We start from the raw sequence: 14755 nt of genomic DNA, 5'->3' as shown, positions 1-14755 counted from the left end.
GATAGCTGCTACAGCCTTGGGTCCCTGGGAGATAGTTTCGGGATCTGCAAAAGGGGCCTTATACAAATGATAATGTGTGTCCGGAACCCTGTAGAACCTATCGGGCTTAGCAGGGGCCGGAGGAAGAGAATCAGGAGCAGTACAAGCATCATTAAAAGCATCATCCACAACAGTAAGTACTGGAGGAATGGCTAAAGGCCTATGCTGTGGCAAATGCAAAAAGGTTCTAAGCCTTTTTCTAGAGTCTGAAAAATCCTGGCCCTGCCATTGAAATTGTTCCCTCATAGCATGCAAGGTTTCCCCAAAAGAAAATTCCTCAAGCGGAGAGGCAGAAGGGATGGACTCTTCTGCATCAGAGTCCTCATAAGGAGAAAAAGGGGCCTCTGGAGGGTTTGAATTATCTGATTCATCAGAGGAGCCATCTGAAGAAACTGGCTCAGGGGGCTCTACTCTAGTCCTCTTCTCTGGAGGTGGGTGAGAGGCCCTGTCTGGATGTGGTTGGGATCCCCGGATCAAAGAAATGAGATCCTCTGCTAGACTAAGCATTTGTGAACTAGAACTAGGCCTGTGAGAAGGGGTCTTAGCAGGCACAGTTTTGGTAGTTTTTGCTGCTTTAGCCCTGGCAAAGGCCTTAATCGACATGGATGCAGGAGGCCTAGCAGCTCCACGTGCAGGGGTAGAAATATCCAAAGGGATAGTATCAGATAAATCCTGTTAACCTGTAAGAGCAGGTGGGATTTCAGTAGCAGTTTCAGCCAAGCTGGAAGAGGCCTCGGTAAGTGGCAAGCTTTCGGCCGAAGGAAGAACCGTGGACTCTGTTTCAGCCGAAACCGAGACACTCGTGAAGCTTAACCGCGGTTTCGGCCGAAACCGTGGACCGCGAGTGTCGGTCCTTTTCCTTGCGTTTTTTAGAAATTTGCGCAGTCGGAGCATCCGACGGCATAATGTAAGCAAAAGCAGAGCCGAAAAACTCTTCAGCAAATTCCGACCGACGTCTAAGCGTCCGTCGTTTGAAAGAAGCACAGGCTAGACAAGCTGCTACGTCGTGGTCTGGGCCTAAGCAAGGTAAGCAGTAAGAGTGGAAATCTTTATGAGGTATTTGTTTCCCACAAGTTAAACAGTTATTCACTTTTTCTGACATTGGCTGAGGCAAGAAAGAGTCCCCAACGGGGTACTTAGCTTTTTAGAAGTCTTTGGTACTTGTAGTAGTAATCTCTGGTTCTGACCGACCGGCACTTGCGAACAGCTTCTGCTTCGGGCGCCACGCGGCAAGAAAGACTGAGGAAAATGGCATCGGCTGATGCCTTTATACCCGAAGAACTGCAGCTATGACGTTGGTTGAAGTGCGACACCAGCAGAGGCCAGACCCAGACTTTGGAATCCGGCCGACCGAAGGGCTGCCTAACGACAGGACAACCCATTTGTAAGGACTGCAGATGCATCCTTGAAGGACATCAACCATCTACTGTTATGGTAAGTTCACTTACACAACTGTACTGTGTTAATCAAATTAATGACTGCTGCAGTAGCCTTAGCTATATGGGTAGAGTACCCTAACTACATTTAGGAGGTGAAGAGTCCAGGAGCCCCTAGCTATCTACATTTGGGTAGTGGAAGGAGAAGAGTCCAAGAGCCCCTGAAGAATGGTCCTAGCAAAACCTAATCTGGACCTAGAGAAGGGATCAAAGCTTAGACTGCTTTGTAAAATTATGTATAAAAGGACCAAGTAGGCAGCTTCTAGAATCCAACCCTTTCCAAAAAGCCATAGATGAAGCCAAGTCCCTGTTAGAGTATGCCTTGTCCATGCCTGGAATGGTTTTGTTATGTTAAAAACAGCAAAAGGTAACAGCCTTAGATAATCATTTGGAAATGGTCTGTTTTAACACAGCTTGTCTCTTCTTCCAGTCACAAGAAATGAACTGATCCAAAGATCAGAAAGATTTAATTCTGTCAAGATAGTACCCGAGTTGTCTGTGGACATCCAAGGTATGGAGTATCCTTTCCCCCCCTAATTTTTAGGTTCAGGAAAGAAAATAGGGAAATGGATAGCTTGGCTTAAATTAAACTGGAATAACACTTCAGGCATAAAAGAATTACTTCTCAAAGAAACCCTTTCCCTGTGGAAAATGAGATAGGGTTGACTCACCATAAGAGCTTGCAGTTCAGATGCCCTTCTTGCAGAGATCAGAGCAATCAGTAAAACTGTTGTCCAGGTCAAGAACCTCAAGTCAGCCAGATTAGCTGGTTCAAATGGAGCAAGAGATACCCTTTTCTTACACAAAATTAAGATCCCAATGAGGGACCACTGGTTTTCTTTGAGGCCTTTTAAGCAAAACTCCACATTTTAGCATGAGACTGCATTGAAAGAGGATCCATGGGTAGACATGCTGAAATGGCTGATAAATGAACCTTAATAAAGGAATATGAAGGGTCTTAGGTTAGTAACTCACAAAAAACTGTAAAACCAGAGAACAACTCATCCTGAATCGGTTCTGCTTATGTTACTGTCACCAACTAGAAAACATTTTCCATTTGATAGTATATGATTTTCTAGTACCAGGCTTTCTTGCCTCCATTAGTACCTGTTGCATGTCTTCAGTAAACAGATGCCTAAAAGAATTAAGACTCTATAATCCCCAGCCATTTCCAAACGAAGGGAGAACCACTGTAGCCTGTTGTCAGAAGGGAGTCACCACAATGACTTTGGGGATCCCTTCTGAATCTTCATTAGTACCCTAGATATTAATGGAAAGAGTGGAAAATCATACAGGAACATTCCTACCCACCTTCTTGCATGGACTCCTGGAAGAGAATCTTATCAGTTGATTGTTTAGACAGGAGGCAAAGAAGTCTACTTGAGGAACTCCCCATAATCTTAGAAAAAACCTTGATCTAGTTTCCATTCAGGAGGGTCTGCCCTGGTTCTGCTTAGCTTGTCTGCCATACAATTTTGCTCTGATGGAATGTAAACTGAGTACAAAGTCAGACTTTGCTGTATTCTAAGCAAACATGGCTAGTCTGCAAAGGGGGTATGATCTGGTTCACCCTTGCTTGCTGATGTACCACATGACTGTGGAATTTGTAACAACTTGAAGTGATCCCAGGGACCAAAGATGATTCAGAGAGTAGAGTATCTTGATCATGACGAGTCTTGCCAGGGATACCATGAGAATCATAAATGCCACGAGACCACAAAAATCTGAGGTATTCTCTTGCAGTGACCAAAGCCCGAGTGGAAAACCTTGGAAATAGATCTAGATATAAATATACTTTTTCCTGAGGAAGGAAAGCTCTTTTTAACTGAGGTGTCTAGTTGACACTCCAGGAACACAATCCTGTGTGAAGGTGTCAAGAATTTTGAATGTTCTCTTGGAATCCCAAGAATGGAGCTATACATTTTGTGAACACTCTTGGTGCAGTGGATAGTCCAAAGGGTAAGGCAGAGAACTGATAATGTGATCCAGACACACAAAACCTTAAGAAAACATCTGAGGTCCTAAAGTCTGGATGAATACAGATGTGCTAAGCATCTATTAAGTCTACTGTTACCAGAAAATCTGAAAGAAAAAAAGAGGTCATAGATTGTAAAGTGACATCACTTTGAATATGGGCACTATCAAAACAGGTTTAGGAAAGATCCAGAACTGGTCTCCAAGCATTCTCCTTCTTTGGCACGAAGAACATCCTTGAATAAAAACACTTCCAACCTACAAAGGAGGAACTAGCTCCATCACTCCTTGAGACAGCATGTGATTAAGAACTAGTGCAAACAAGACAATCTGAGCTGGAAGAATTACTTCCCACTGCCATATGTGACCTTAATGAATGATTTTCGGAACTCATTCATCTGAACCCATCTGTTGCCAAAGACAGAAATGGAAATTTAGACTTTCTGAAAAGAAAAAAAAGGGGCCAGGGTGGGAGGGGACTGAAGGTCTTTTGAACAGTCATTTAGACTTGTTTGAATGTCCTTGGTTTTCGGAGGCTCAAGACTTTTTTGGAAACCCCTTTCCATTTCTTCTTTAAATATCTGTTTACCTGTATTTTGTTGAGACTGTTTATTCTGATTTTTGCTACAACTGGATGAAATAGAAAATCCCATTGAAAAGTGGGCTGAAAAATCTATCTTGGATTCTCTGGGTCAGCTTTACGCTTTCCTCACACTTTTGCATTACCTCTGTAACAGAAGGGCCAAACACTAAACCTCTATTCAAGGACGAATTTAAGTCTCATTTTTATCATCATCCAGGAGGTTCTGAGAATGCTGTCATGCAAACCTCCTCAAAATAGCACCAGTAGCCATGTATCGGAGTCATACACGCACTGTAAACAATAAGTAGTGACCTGTGCAATATAAGAAAAGTACAGTTTTGTACCTACCATAAATGTAGATGTTCGAAGATCCACATTGCTGCAGTCCTTACTTATGGGTAGTCCGCTGTCCTCGGTCGGCCCGAATACCAAAGTATTAGGCTGACGTCGGTCATGGGCGCCTAGATCTGACATCAGAGCGCCAGGGTATAAAGGCGCATGACCGACGTCATATCCTCAGTCTTTTCTTGCCCCAGATGTCAGAAGGCCAAAACCAGAAAGGCCACAGCCAAAAACAGAATACCTCCCAAACACATGCCCAACAACAACCATCACCTAAAGCATAGCACCATGTCAAACTACAGTGGGGAAGGAGGGAGGGTAAATTGGACTGCAGCAATGTGGATCTTCGAACATCTACATTTATGGTAGGTACAAAACTGTACTATGTTCTTCATCTCACATTGCTGCAGTCCTTACTTATGGGTAGAATCCCAAAGCAACGGGAAAGGGAGGATGGTAAAAATCATAAAGCATTAGGGGCCGCTAAAATGCCCTGTAAAATTGCAGTGGCAAAGCCAGCCCTAGACTTAGAATAAAGAGGAAGGTGGTAATGTTTAGAAAAAATATGCACAGAACTCCAAGTAGCTGCCTCCAAAATGTCTTTTGTAGCCTCCCCCCTTAGAAAGGCCGTAGAAGTAGCAGTAGCCCTAGTGGAATGAGGCCTGATTCCCGCAGGAATCTCCTTACCATGATGGGAATAACAGAAAGAAATACAAAACCCAATCCATTTAGAAATAGTTTGTTTTGAAACAGGTTTACCCTGTGAACCCAAAGCAAAAGAAACAAACAACTGCTGAGACTGTCTGAACTCCTTGGTTCTGCTCAAATAATAACGCAACTGCCTGTGAATATCCAAAGTATGTAAAATTTTCTCCCCTTTATTTTGGGGATTTGCATAAAAAGTAGGCAAGTGAATAGTTTGATTTAAGGCCACACTAGAAACCACTTTAGGCATAAAGGAAGGATTAGTACGCAAAGATACCCTATCCTTATGAAAAATCAGGAAAGGCTCCACTGCCATGAGGGCCTGTAATTCAGACACCCTTCTTGCAGAGGTAATGGCCAACAAAAAAGCAGTTTTCCATGACAAATACTTTAACTCGGCAGGCTCAAAAGGTTGTAGAGCAAGTTTTTCCAACACATAATTGAGATCCCAAGCAGGTGTAGGAGCTCTACGTGGGGGTCTTATATTCTTTGCCCCTCTAAGAAATTGCTTAAACCAAGGATGAGAGAATAAAGGAGGGTCACAATCATAGTGAGCAGAAATGGCTGCAGCATGGACCTTTATCGAGGAGAAAGACAAACCCTTGTCCAATAACTCAGTAAGATATTGAAGAGCAACACTTAAATCAGGTCTGGAGACATCAAAGTCCTTTCCTTTGCTCCAAATAAAAAATCTCCTCCATTTATCAGCGTAAACCTTCCTGGTACTAGGCCTCCTGGCCTCCAAAATAACATTCAAAACTTGTTGTGGAAGCTGAGACCCTCCAGAGTCTAAAACAGAATATGCCAGGCTGTTAGATGCAGAGACTGAATCTTGACATTGAGGAAGTGACTGTCCTCTTGTGACAAAAGGTGCGGAATCAAAGGCAGAGGCCATGGAGGTTCTCGTACTAAACTCCTCAGTAGTGGGTACCAGTGTTGTCGAGGCCAATCCGGTGCTATCAAAATCATGGTTGGCTTGTCTTGTCTGGCCTTCAAAAGTACCTTGGGAAGAAGAGGCAGAGGTGGAAAGGCATATACATGCAGATTGTTCCAACTGAATGATAGAGCATCCACCTTCCAAGCTGTGTGATGAAACATTTTTGTGCAAAACTTTGGCAACTGGTAATTCAGTGGAGAAGCGAACAGATCTATGTCTGGAGTTCCCCATAACACTGTCAACTTTTGAAATACATGAGGATCCAATTTCCACTCGTGAGGATCCACTATTTGTCTGCTCAACACATCTGCTAAGGAGTTCTGTGCTCCTGGTAGAAACTTTGCCTGAAGATTGAGGTGTAGATTGAGAGCAGTTTCCCACAAAATCATCGCTTGCCTGCAAAGAGGGTAAGAATGGGTTCCCCCTTGCTTGTTGATGTACCACATGACAGTAGTGTTGTCTGTTTGAATCAACACCTGCCCTGGGTGAAGTAAATCTTTGAAAGCCATCAATGCAAACTGGACTGCTAACATTTCCTTCAAGTTGATATGCAAATGTTGGAGTTTGACAGGCCACGTGTTTTGCACCCATTTTCCATTGAGGTGTGCTCCCCAAGCCTTGTCCGAGGCATCTGTCGTTAGAATCTGACTCGCCTCTGGCCGGGTCACAGAGAGTCCCTTGTTTAGGTGACATCCCTGAGCCCACCACAAAAACTCCTTCTGAATGCAAGGTATTATCTGAATGACAGTGTCTAGATCTTGGCAGTGCTGTGTCCATACATTTTTGAGATACCATTGAAGCTTCCTCATATGCAATTTGGCATTGGGAAGCACCAGAATACAAGATGCCATGAACCCCAAGGCTTGAAGGACTGTCGTTGCAGTCAGCCTGGACCGTAGAGACATTTGATGGAAATAAAGAGAAAGGCTTCTTTGTTTGTCCGGGGTCAAAAAAGCCATCTGGGAAGCTGTATTCAGTCTCACACCCAGAAAGCACATGTCCTGAGAGGGTACTAGACTGGACTTTGTTTCGTTCACAGAATACCCTAGGCATCTTAACACTGCCATCACATACTGTAGATGATGAAGAAGTTCGACCTTTTCTTGTGCAATAATCAGGCAATCGTCCAAATAAGGATAAATCTGTATTCCTCTTAGTCTGAAAAAGGCCATCACTGGAGCCAGAACCTTTGTGAACACTCTGGGCGCAGTAGATAAGCCAAAGGGCAATGCAGAGAACTGATAATGTAAATTTCCAGCCCGAAAACGCAGGTACCTCCTGCAACTGGGCCTGATAGGAACATGAAGGTAAGCCTCTTTGAGATCCAGAGTAACCATCCAGTGATCTTTTCCCAACAGAGGTAAAAGTTGTTGTAAAGTCAACATCTTGAACTTTGGAATGTCCAGGTAAGTGTTGAGGATAGATAAATCCAAAATTGGTCTCCACGTGTTCCCTTTCTTTGGAACTAGAAACAGGCGAGAATAAAATCCTAGGCCCACTTCTGACAGAGGAACTGGCTGTATAGCTCCTATTCGAAGTACAGAAATTTGTCTGTGAGCCTCTATCCTTTGCCGAGGAGGGACGTCTGGCATGCCTTTGAAAGGAGGCATGGTATGGAAATAGAACTTGTAACCTCGGTTTATAATGTCCAACACCCATTTGTCCTGGGTGACTAAATGCCAATTTTGCTTGAAAAGAGCCAACTTTCCTCCCAAAGGAGCTGCCAGGCAAGAAGAATCTGGCAGCTGAAAATGCAGGTCATTGGGCCTGTTTACGAAAGGACTGGCCCCTGCCCTCACCAGTAGATTGAGCAGGCGAACTCCATTGTCTCGGCCTGAAGGTACTCTGAGCTCTGCCCCTACCACACCTAGATCTACCCCTAGACTGAGAATCAGAAGAAGGGTACGTCCACCCCTTAGTAGGCCAATTTCTACTAAACTTTGGAGGTTGTACCTGCAAAAAATCTTAACAGTCTGCATAGACTTAGCCTTGTCTTCCATTTTCTTTAAGACTGACTCCACAGGAGGACCAAACAAAACTTCAGACTGTAAAGGGCATCCAGAATTCTAGACTTAACATGTTCAGACAAATTCTGATCCTTAAGCCAGGCGTGCCTACGAATAACTGAACCAGTGGCAGCCACCCTAGAAGAAGCCTGTAAAGCATCAAAACCACATTGCAAAGAGTGCTTACCCACCTGTTCAGAAACATGCACTAAATCTTGCAATTCTTTACACTCTATGCCCTCTGCCAAAGCATCCACTTTAGATCTTAGCTGAGAAAGGAGGAAATTCTGATACTTCAACATATGAAACTGGCAGTTAAAAGCTCTCATTGCTAAAGTAGAAGAGGTATACGCCTTCTTACCCCATCTATCCAAAGCTCTAGCTTCCTTTTCCAGAGGAACCGGATTCTTAACAACAGAGGCTCTAACACCCTTAGGCCCCTGACTAATAGTTTCTGGGTCCGCCCTAGGACTCTTGTACAGATATTTATGAGCCTCAGGCACCCTGTAATACCTGTCCGGTTTAACTGGGGCAGGAGGCACAGAATCTGGATTAAGGGAAGCTTCCGAGAAAACATCTGAAACAACATCCAAAACCGGAGGTATAGCTAAAGGTCTATGCTGTGGTAAAAACAAGAACTCCCTAAGTCTCTTCCGTGAATCAGAGTAATCCTGTCCTTCCCACTTAAAATGCTCCCTCATGGAATGCAGAGTTTCTGAAAATGAAAAATCCTCTGGAGGAGAAGCAGAAGGAGTGGAATCCTCTGCATCAGAATCAGAATAAGGAGGAAATCTTGAATGTCTTCAGCAGAAGACTCTGAATCATCTGAGGCCTGCTCCAAACTTTCCAACTCTGGCTCCATCCTGGGCCTCTTATCAGGAGGGCATAGAACCTCTAATTAAAGTAATCAAATCCTCTGCCATTTTAAGCATGTGCTTTTAGGCACAGACCCTGAAGAACCAGAACTAACACCAGAGGAAGGCAAAACAGACCTGCCCTTAGAAGGAGCCTTAGAAACAGTAGCAGAAGGCCTAACCACCTTAGGCATAGAAGGGAGAATAGTAACCTGAGAGGCCCCTTCAGCCTGACCTGCCTCCTGAGAGGCCACATCTTGTAAAATCAAAGTTTCCCCCTGGGACTCAACAGAAACTTCAGCCGGATCCACTTGTTCAGCTGTAGCTTCTAAAGGTCCGACGTCCGAAACGGACGAATCATCCTGCCTAGGCTTTAAAGATTTGTCTTTGCGCTTCTTAGTAGAAGCAGGCGTCGGAACATCCGACGGCATATTATAATTACACCTCTTGCCAAAGACTAACCTAGCGCAATCTAATCTCAGTTTTATAGTGCGCTTATTAAAGCTAGCACAAAACCGACACCCGACTACGTCGTGCTCCGGTCCCAAACAAGGAATACAAAGCGAGTGGTAATCCCTATGCGGTATCTGTTTCCCACAAGAAATACAATTATTCACTTTTTCTGACATCCGGTAAGTAACTGAGGCAAGAAAAAACAAAAATATTCCCCAACGGGGTACTTAGCCCAACTTGGTATCGGTCTGAAACTCCGAAAACGAAAAATTTCAGAACGCCGAACGGCACTTGCAACGCTGCTTCTGCATCGGACCATGCGGCAAAAAAGACTTGGGATATGATGTCGGTCATGCGCCTTTATACCCTGGCGCTCTGATGTCAGATCTAGGCGCCCATAACCGACGTCAGCCTAATACTTTGGTATTCGGGCCGACCGAGGACAGCGGACTACCCATAAGTAAGGACTGCAGCAATGTGAGATGAAGAACATCTCTAAGTTGTGTAAAGCAGGTTTTTCCTCTCAAGAAGAAACTTTAGAAAAAAAGTATTTCTCATACTTTTCACAATTAGTCAAAATAAACATGAGCCTGACAATTCAAAATTCTGAAAACCAAAGTTGAAGCAGTACACACTTTTTTGCCATTGCCCCTCCTAGCTGACAATTTTAAACAATAAAACTTGAGGTAAAAAAGGAAGGTTCCCCAATGGGGTACTTACCTGGATAAAAATGAAGTAATGGTACCAACAACCAAAGACCAAACAGTCCAACAGATACACGACCGGTGTTTGGGCTGGTGGCAAGGAAGTCTGGGGAGCCGCACTCCTACATCCATCTTTATACCCAAAAGTATATGATCTGAGGTCATACATCGGATGTATGACCTAGGGAAGGTAAAGCTTTGGTATCCCGGCCAGACATCAGCAGTGTCAATCCATCTGTCAGGAATACTGCAACAATGATTTCAGTCAGAATGTTCTAGAGCTGCTGGGTCAGGTTTTGGAATAGTGTATAAAATTTATAAGACTGAACAACTTTATACAGTCGGCTTTTTAGGGACAGATGACTGACTAGGAATACTGCAGGAAGTAATGCACATATCCGCTAAAGCAGAAAGAGCAAGAAGAATGGGTGTAGGTTGTGGAAAATCCTTCTGTAACAACTTAGTATCTTCTAAGGGACTGAGAAACCTCAGTGTTCTCTCAATGAAAACACTGGCACACTATCAACAGTCTCAAAGAAAGAGAAACCTTGATAGGGAAAATCAGAAACTAAACTCTCCTCTGATTTTGAATCAGAAATCAGAGGAAAAATATCCTGCATCCGTCCCTGTATCTTCCTGTTCAGATACAGAATTTTGAGACTCTTCAGGAAAAGTATCCCTCTTGCTTTTACCAGAAACTACTTCACAGGAAGGATCAATAGCATGAATTAAATACTGGATAGGCACAGCATTCTGACAACAGCTTCCCTGTTCCCTCTCCTAGGACCAACAAGAATGGCTAACCGTTGCCCTCTGAGGGGACCTCAACAGCTGCAGGGGACATGGCTAACCTCTAGTCCATAGTGGCTGTAGGGTGCTACACACCCAAGGGAGCCGGGGTAAAAGGTGAGTGGTTTGAGGTACAACAAATGGCCACAGCAGAGTCACCCACTGGCAGCTGAGGCAAACTGCAGGCTGCTGTGGTGGCAAAGGCTATTTTGCTTGATTTTTTTTTTTTATGTGACTGGAAAAAGGACTGACAATGGGACTGGCAGTCTGTTCCATGGCCAAACCAGAAATGGACCCTCTTTCCTTGGAAAGATGAGCAGCAAATGCCGGTAAACACTACCAATCTACAGAAGTTATTTTGACAAAAAAAGCACTTTAAGACATCATGCCACCCACCAAAAAGTAAAATAAATAGAATTTCTCCACAGAAAAAAATGTTTTCAGTTACTTTACACCACTTTTAAACTGAAAGGGAAAATCAGCACTCCATTTAGAACTACGTTACAATCTCAAGATAGTCCATTAAAACACAAAACTCTTAGCTTAAAAATAATTTTCTTGAAGAGAAAAGCGATAAAAAAGAAACAAAAAAATGGAAATCCTCCCCAAAAAGGAACTTTTCTGTCCAGCAAAGGAACAGCACAAGCAGACCATCAATCTCTGAAAGCCTAAGACCACCAGACAAGTTTGGGTGCTTGGAAAGTGCCATGAAGCTCTGGAAGCTGGCCATCTGTTATACCCTGGGCAGAACATAACCCATACAGCTATGGCAACTGCAGTAATGATCAATATGCTGAACATCAGCATTAGCACACTGTCAATCCCCAAAAGGAAGCACAGAAACTCTCTCTTTAACGGCATAAAAGCACTGAAGGGCTTGGTTCCCAAACCTGACTTACAGACAGCTCAGCTTGAGCTGGCTAATGGTTTGGGCACGTAGAAGATACTCTGAACTTTGGAAATTGGCCAGCTTTTTTATTCTTAACATGACATAATCCATACAGCTTAGTTTACTGCAGCAGTGACCCCTATTGAAAGACATACTCCAAATTCAAATCACTTATAGTCTACTGAATGATTATTTGATGCCCCCCATCCTACTTCCCAGCCTATCTACATTTCCTACCCTCACTGTCCAATCATCATTTCTAACCCAATGTCCATCAATTAAAATGTACTGAACAGAGATAGAGTTTCTTCTTGTAGAGAAACTGCCCCTACTGCATCCTCGATGGCACATTCTGAACCCTGTACTGAGAACCCTTATCCATGGTGTTTCCTACATCTGGGAGTACCTCCGCCAAAAGATACAGTCGAGTCACCTGTTTCACTTTCAAGTAACCTGCAGCACATGTGCATACCCAGATCCTATAGCAGCTAAAATCTTCCTCCTAGCCACCTTCTGCTTTGTCAGAACACAACCTCCTCCAGCTCTTAGGAAGTTGCATCTCTTCTAACCATCAGTTCACCTCCCCTGCCACTTGTCAGGTGCTTGCAACAGAACCCTGAGAAGATCTCCCCTAACTGTTCTCACTTGTTCTTGGTGCAACAGCCTCTGATTATTAAACTACTCTCAAAGTGCACACCATCCTGTGAACTACTCTGTATATATCTCAGTTAAAATGTTTATAGCAACAGGTGATTGGGACATCTAAAACTCCCCATATGTGACAAGGTGGGAATAAGAAAATTAGGTATGCTCTGAAAAGCATTCCATTCACTTCCTAAAACCCTGTTTAAATGATGCACACACAGATGTGAGAAGGGAGTAGGAATACACCTTCAAAATATGTATACTTCAAACAAACCTTTAGCTTTCAATCTACTGTAAAATGCTGCAGACATTTTATGAAGGCAACATGGAAGTTAGTTTTATAACCTCCTTTCCAAGTTCTGTACGAAACTGCAACATGTATGTTTCTGTAATCTTGAGTTACTTCATTACATAAATGTAAATAGGGTTAAAAAATATCTTGCAGGCAACTGTAAGCATTATTTTATGGATACCTCTTGATTCTTACACTTTAAGGGAGCAAAATGAGAAAAATCATTAAAAAGAAGAGACTTGAAAAAAGTTGATAAGGCTTACTTCTGTAACAAAGTACCGGATAAGAGAAATGTCTGTATCCATTTTCTCAAGGCACTTGCGGATGTAACTTACAACAGGAAGAACATAACCACGACTTAGTAAATGCACCATTCTATCCAGCAATGTCTTCTTCAATTCTAGCTACAGAAGGCAAACAAAGTACCAAAGAGTGGTCATGATTATTTTTATAGTTAATAGTTCTACATTAATTTTATACAGGTTCCTTCAAACTAAAGCAAAACAATGAAACCATCCACAAGCAAACACTAAGCGACTCAAAAGTAAATTCAGTTCAACTCTTCTGTGGACATCAAAATAACTACTACTAAAAAAAGGCTATGGGTAGAACATTAAGCCATAGGAGCTCTTGGTGTGCGTGTGTGTGTTGGGGGGATGGCCTGGCACTAAATGCAACTTGAAAACTGTAAAGAATCAAGGCTACCAAAATTCTACATTTATTAACTTTGTTCTGCTGGCTGAGCTGGTCATCTTCAAACTACAAGCTAACAAACAAGTGTCAGTGGGGGAAAATGACCTTTATTCATTGTGATTCCATCCACTTTACAAAATGCATGTCATATAACTGAAATTATAGCAATTGAGAATGTGACAGAAAATGTTAGGGATGCTACTCAAAAATACAGTCTGGATTTTAACAGTAATATGTGCGTGTCAAACAAGTTCTCCCCGAATGGCATGCAAGTAAAAAAAATGAGAAACCATTGCTTCACTTGTGCTACAAGCAAGTATACCCTTTGTCTCCCCAGTAATATGAACATTAAGTACTAAGACTCCTATATAAAAATGGGAAAACATTGCACTTTGGCTACATGCAAGTACACGCTCTGCACCAGGACTCCCATGCAATTAGTAAATACCCCGTACTTCACCAACTACCTGTGGAACAAGTATGCAAGGTCAGTGAACATAACCAAAAATATCAAAAGGAAGGCTCTGTCCTCAGAAACCCAAATTAAAGTAACCTCATGCAATATGACTGCATCCTTGCCAAAACTGACTGGCACAGTATCCCCACCAGAACGAGTTACCAAGTACAGATATTATGAAACAATCCAAAAACTTCTCTAAAGCCAGCTGAGGAGTTAGCTGCTGTTTAGAAGACTGTTACACTAGCTGCAAATTCTGATACATGCCCTCTATGGACATATGTAGGTCCATCTACAGAAGCAAACCATAACAGGTTAGTCAAAGCAGGAGTCAAAGTGCTGATTCTTCTAAGCAAAACAATAACTATTATAGAATAACAGGCTACAGATTTAAAGACAACTAACGGCAAGCAAAGTAGTACTGGAACTGCATGCAAAGTGTGCGCTACTGCTACAAAAACTGTTCTACTCTAGCACACTCCACAATATGAATGCATGCAAAGGGTGCTCTAACTACAAAAATTGTGTTCTACTCCAGCACACTCCAATATAAACATACAATTATATCACTAGAAGGGTAAAGTACTGTTGTGCAAGTCTAAGCACCATAACAGCTGATACAAATAGAACACGATCACTGTGCAGCAGATTATGTACATATAATATGTAATAAGCAGCATACGGATGTCAGTCTTGCAGCAAGATAGTTTCAGCGGTCAGGCATCCCTATGGGAAGAGGGTGCATTCAATGAAAGAAGCTGGTAGTAGGCAGTCTAGTGACAAGGCACAGCACTATATTCTACTCTTTTCTGGAGCTAGGAACCAAGCAGACAGAAATGTTACACCAACAAACCCACTTGTGGTAAGTGACAAAAGACATTAGGGTTGAAAGTGAAGGCAACAGTTTATCTGCAAAGTAATCTTAAGAGTGCACTCATTTATCTTGTATTACAACTG

General features: G+C 42.8%; 1 protein-coding gene across 3 annotated transcripts in view; it reads right to left on the bottom strand.

The window, feature by feature from the left end:
• The window catches only part of NELFCD (negative elongation factor complex member C/D), a 1198759-nt gene that overhangs the window by 190642 nt on the left and 993362 nt on the right, over positions 1 to 14755 (bottom strand). For 2 of the 3 annotated variants that reach the window (XM_044089974.1, XM_044089973.1), the window contains one exon: positions 12912 to 13052. The exons of the other annotated variant lie outside the window; for it this stretch is intronic. In XM_044089974.1, coding sequence (XP_043945909.1) covers positions 12912 to 13052 — 141 coding nt within the window. The remainder of the gene's footprint in view (positions 1 to 12911; positions 13053 to 14755) is intronic. 3 annotated transcript variants of the gene reach the window in all.

The sequence above is a fragment of the Protopterus annectens genome, chromosome 12.part0 (assembly GCF_019279795.1).
Source record: "Protopterus annectens isolate FY-2018-M chromosome 12.part0, PAN1.0, whole genome shotgun sequence".
In the NCBI taxonomy this organism is placed as follows: Eukaryota; Metazoa; Chordata; order Ceratodontiformes; family Protopteridae; genus Protopterus; species Protopterus annectens.
Note: the sequence above shows the minus strand (reverse complement) of the source record. Positions and strands in the feature narration are given on the sequence as shown.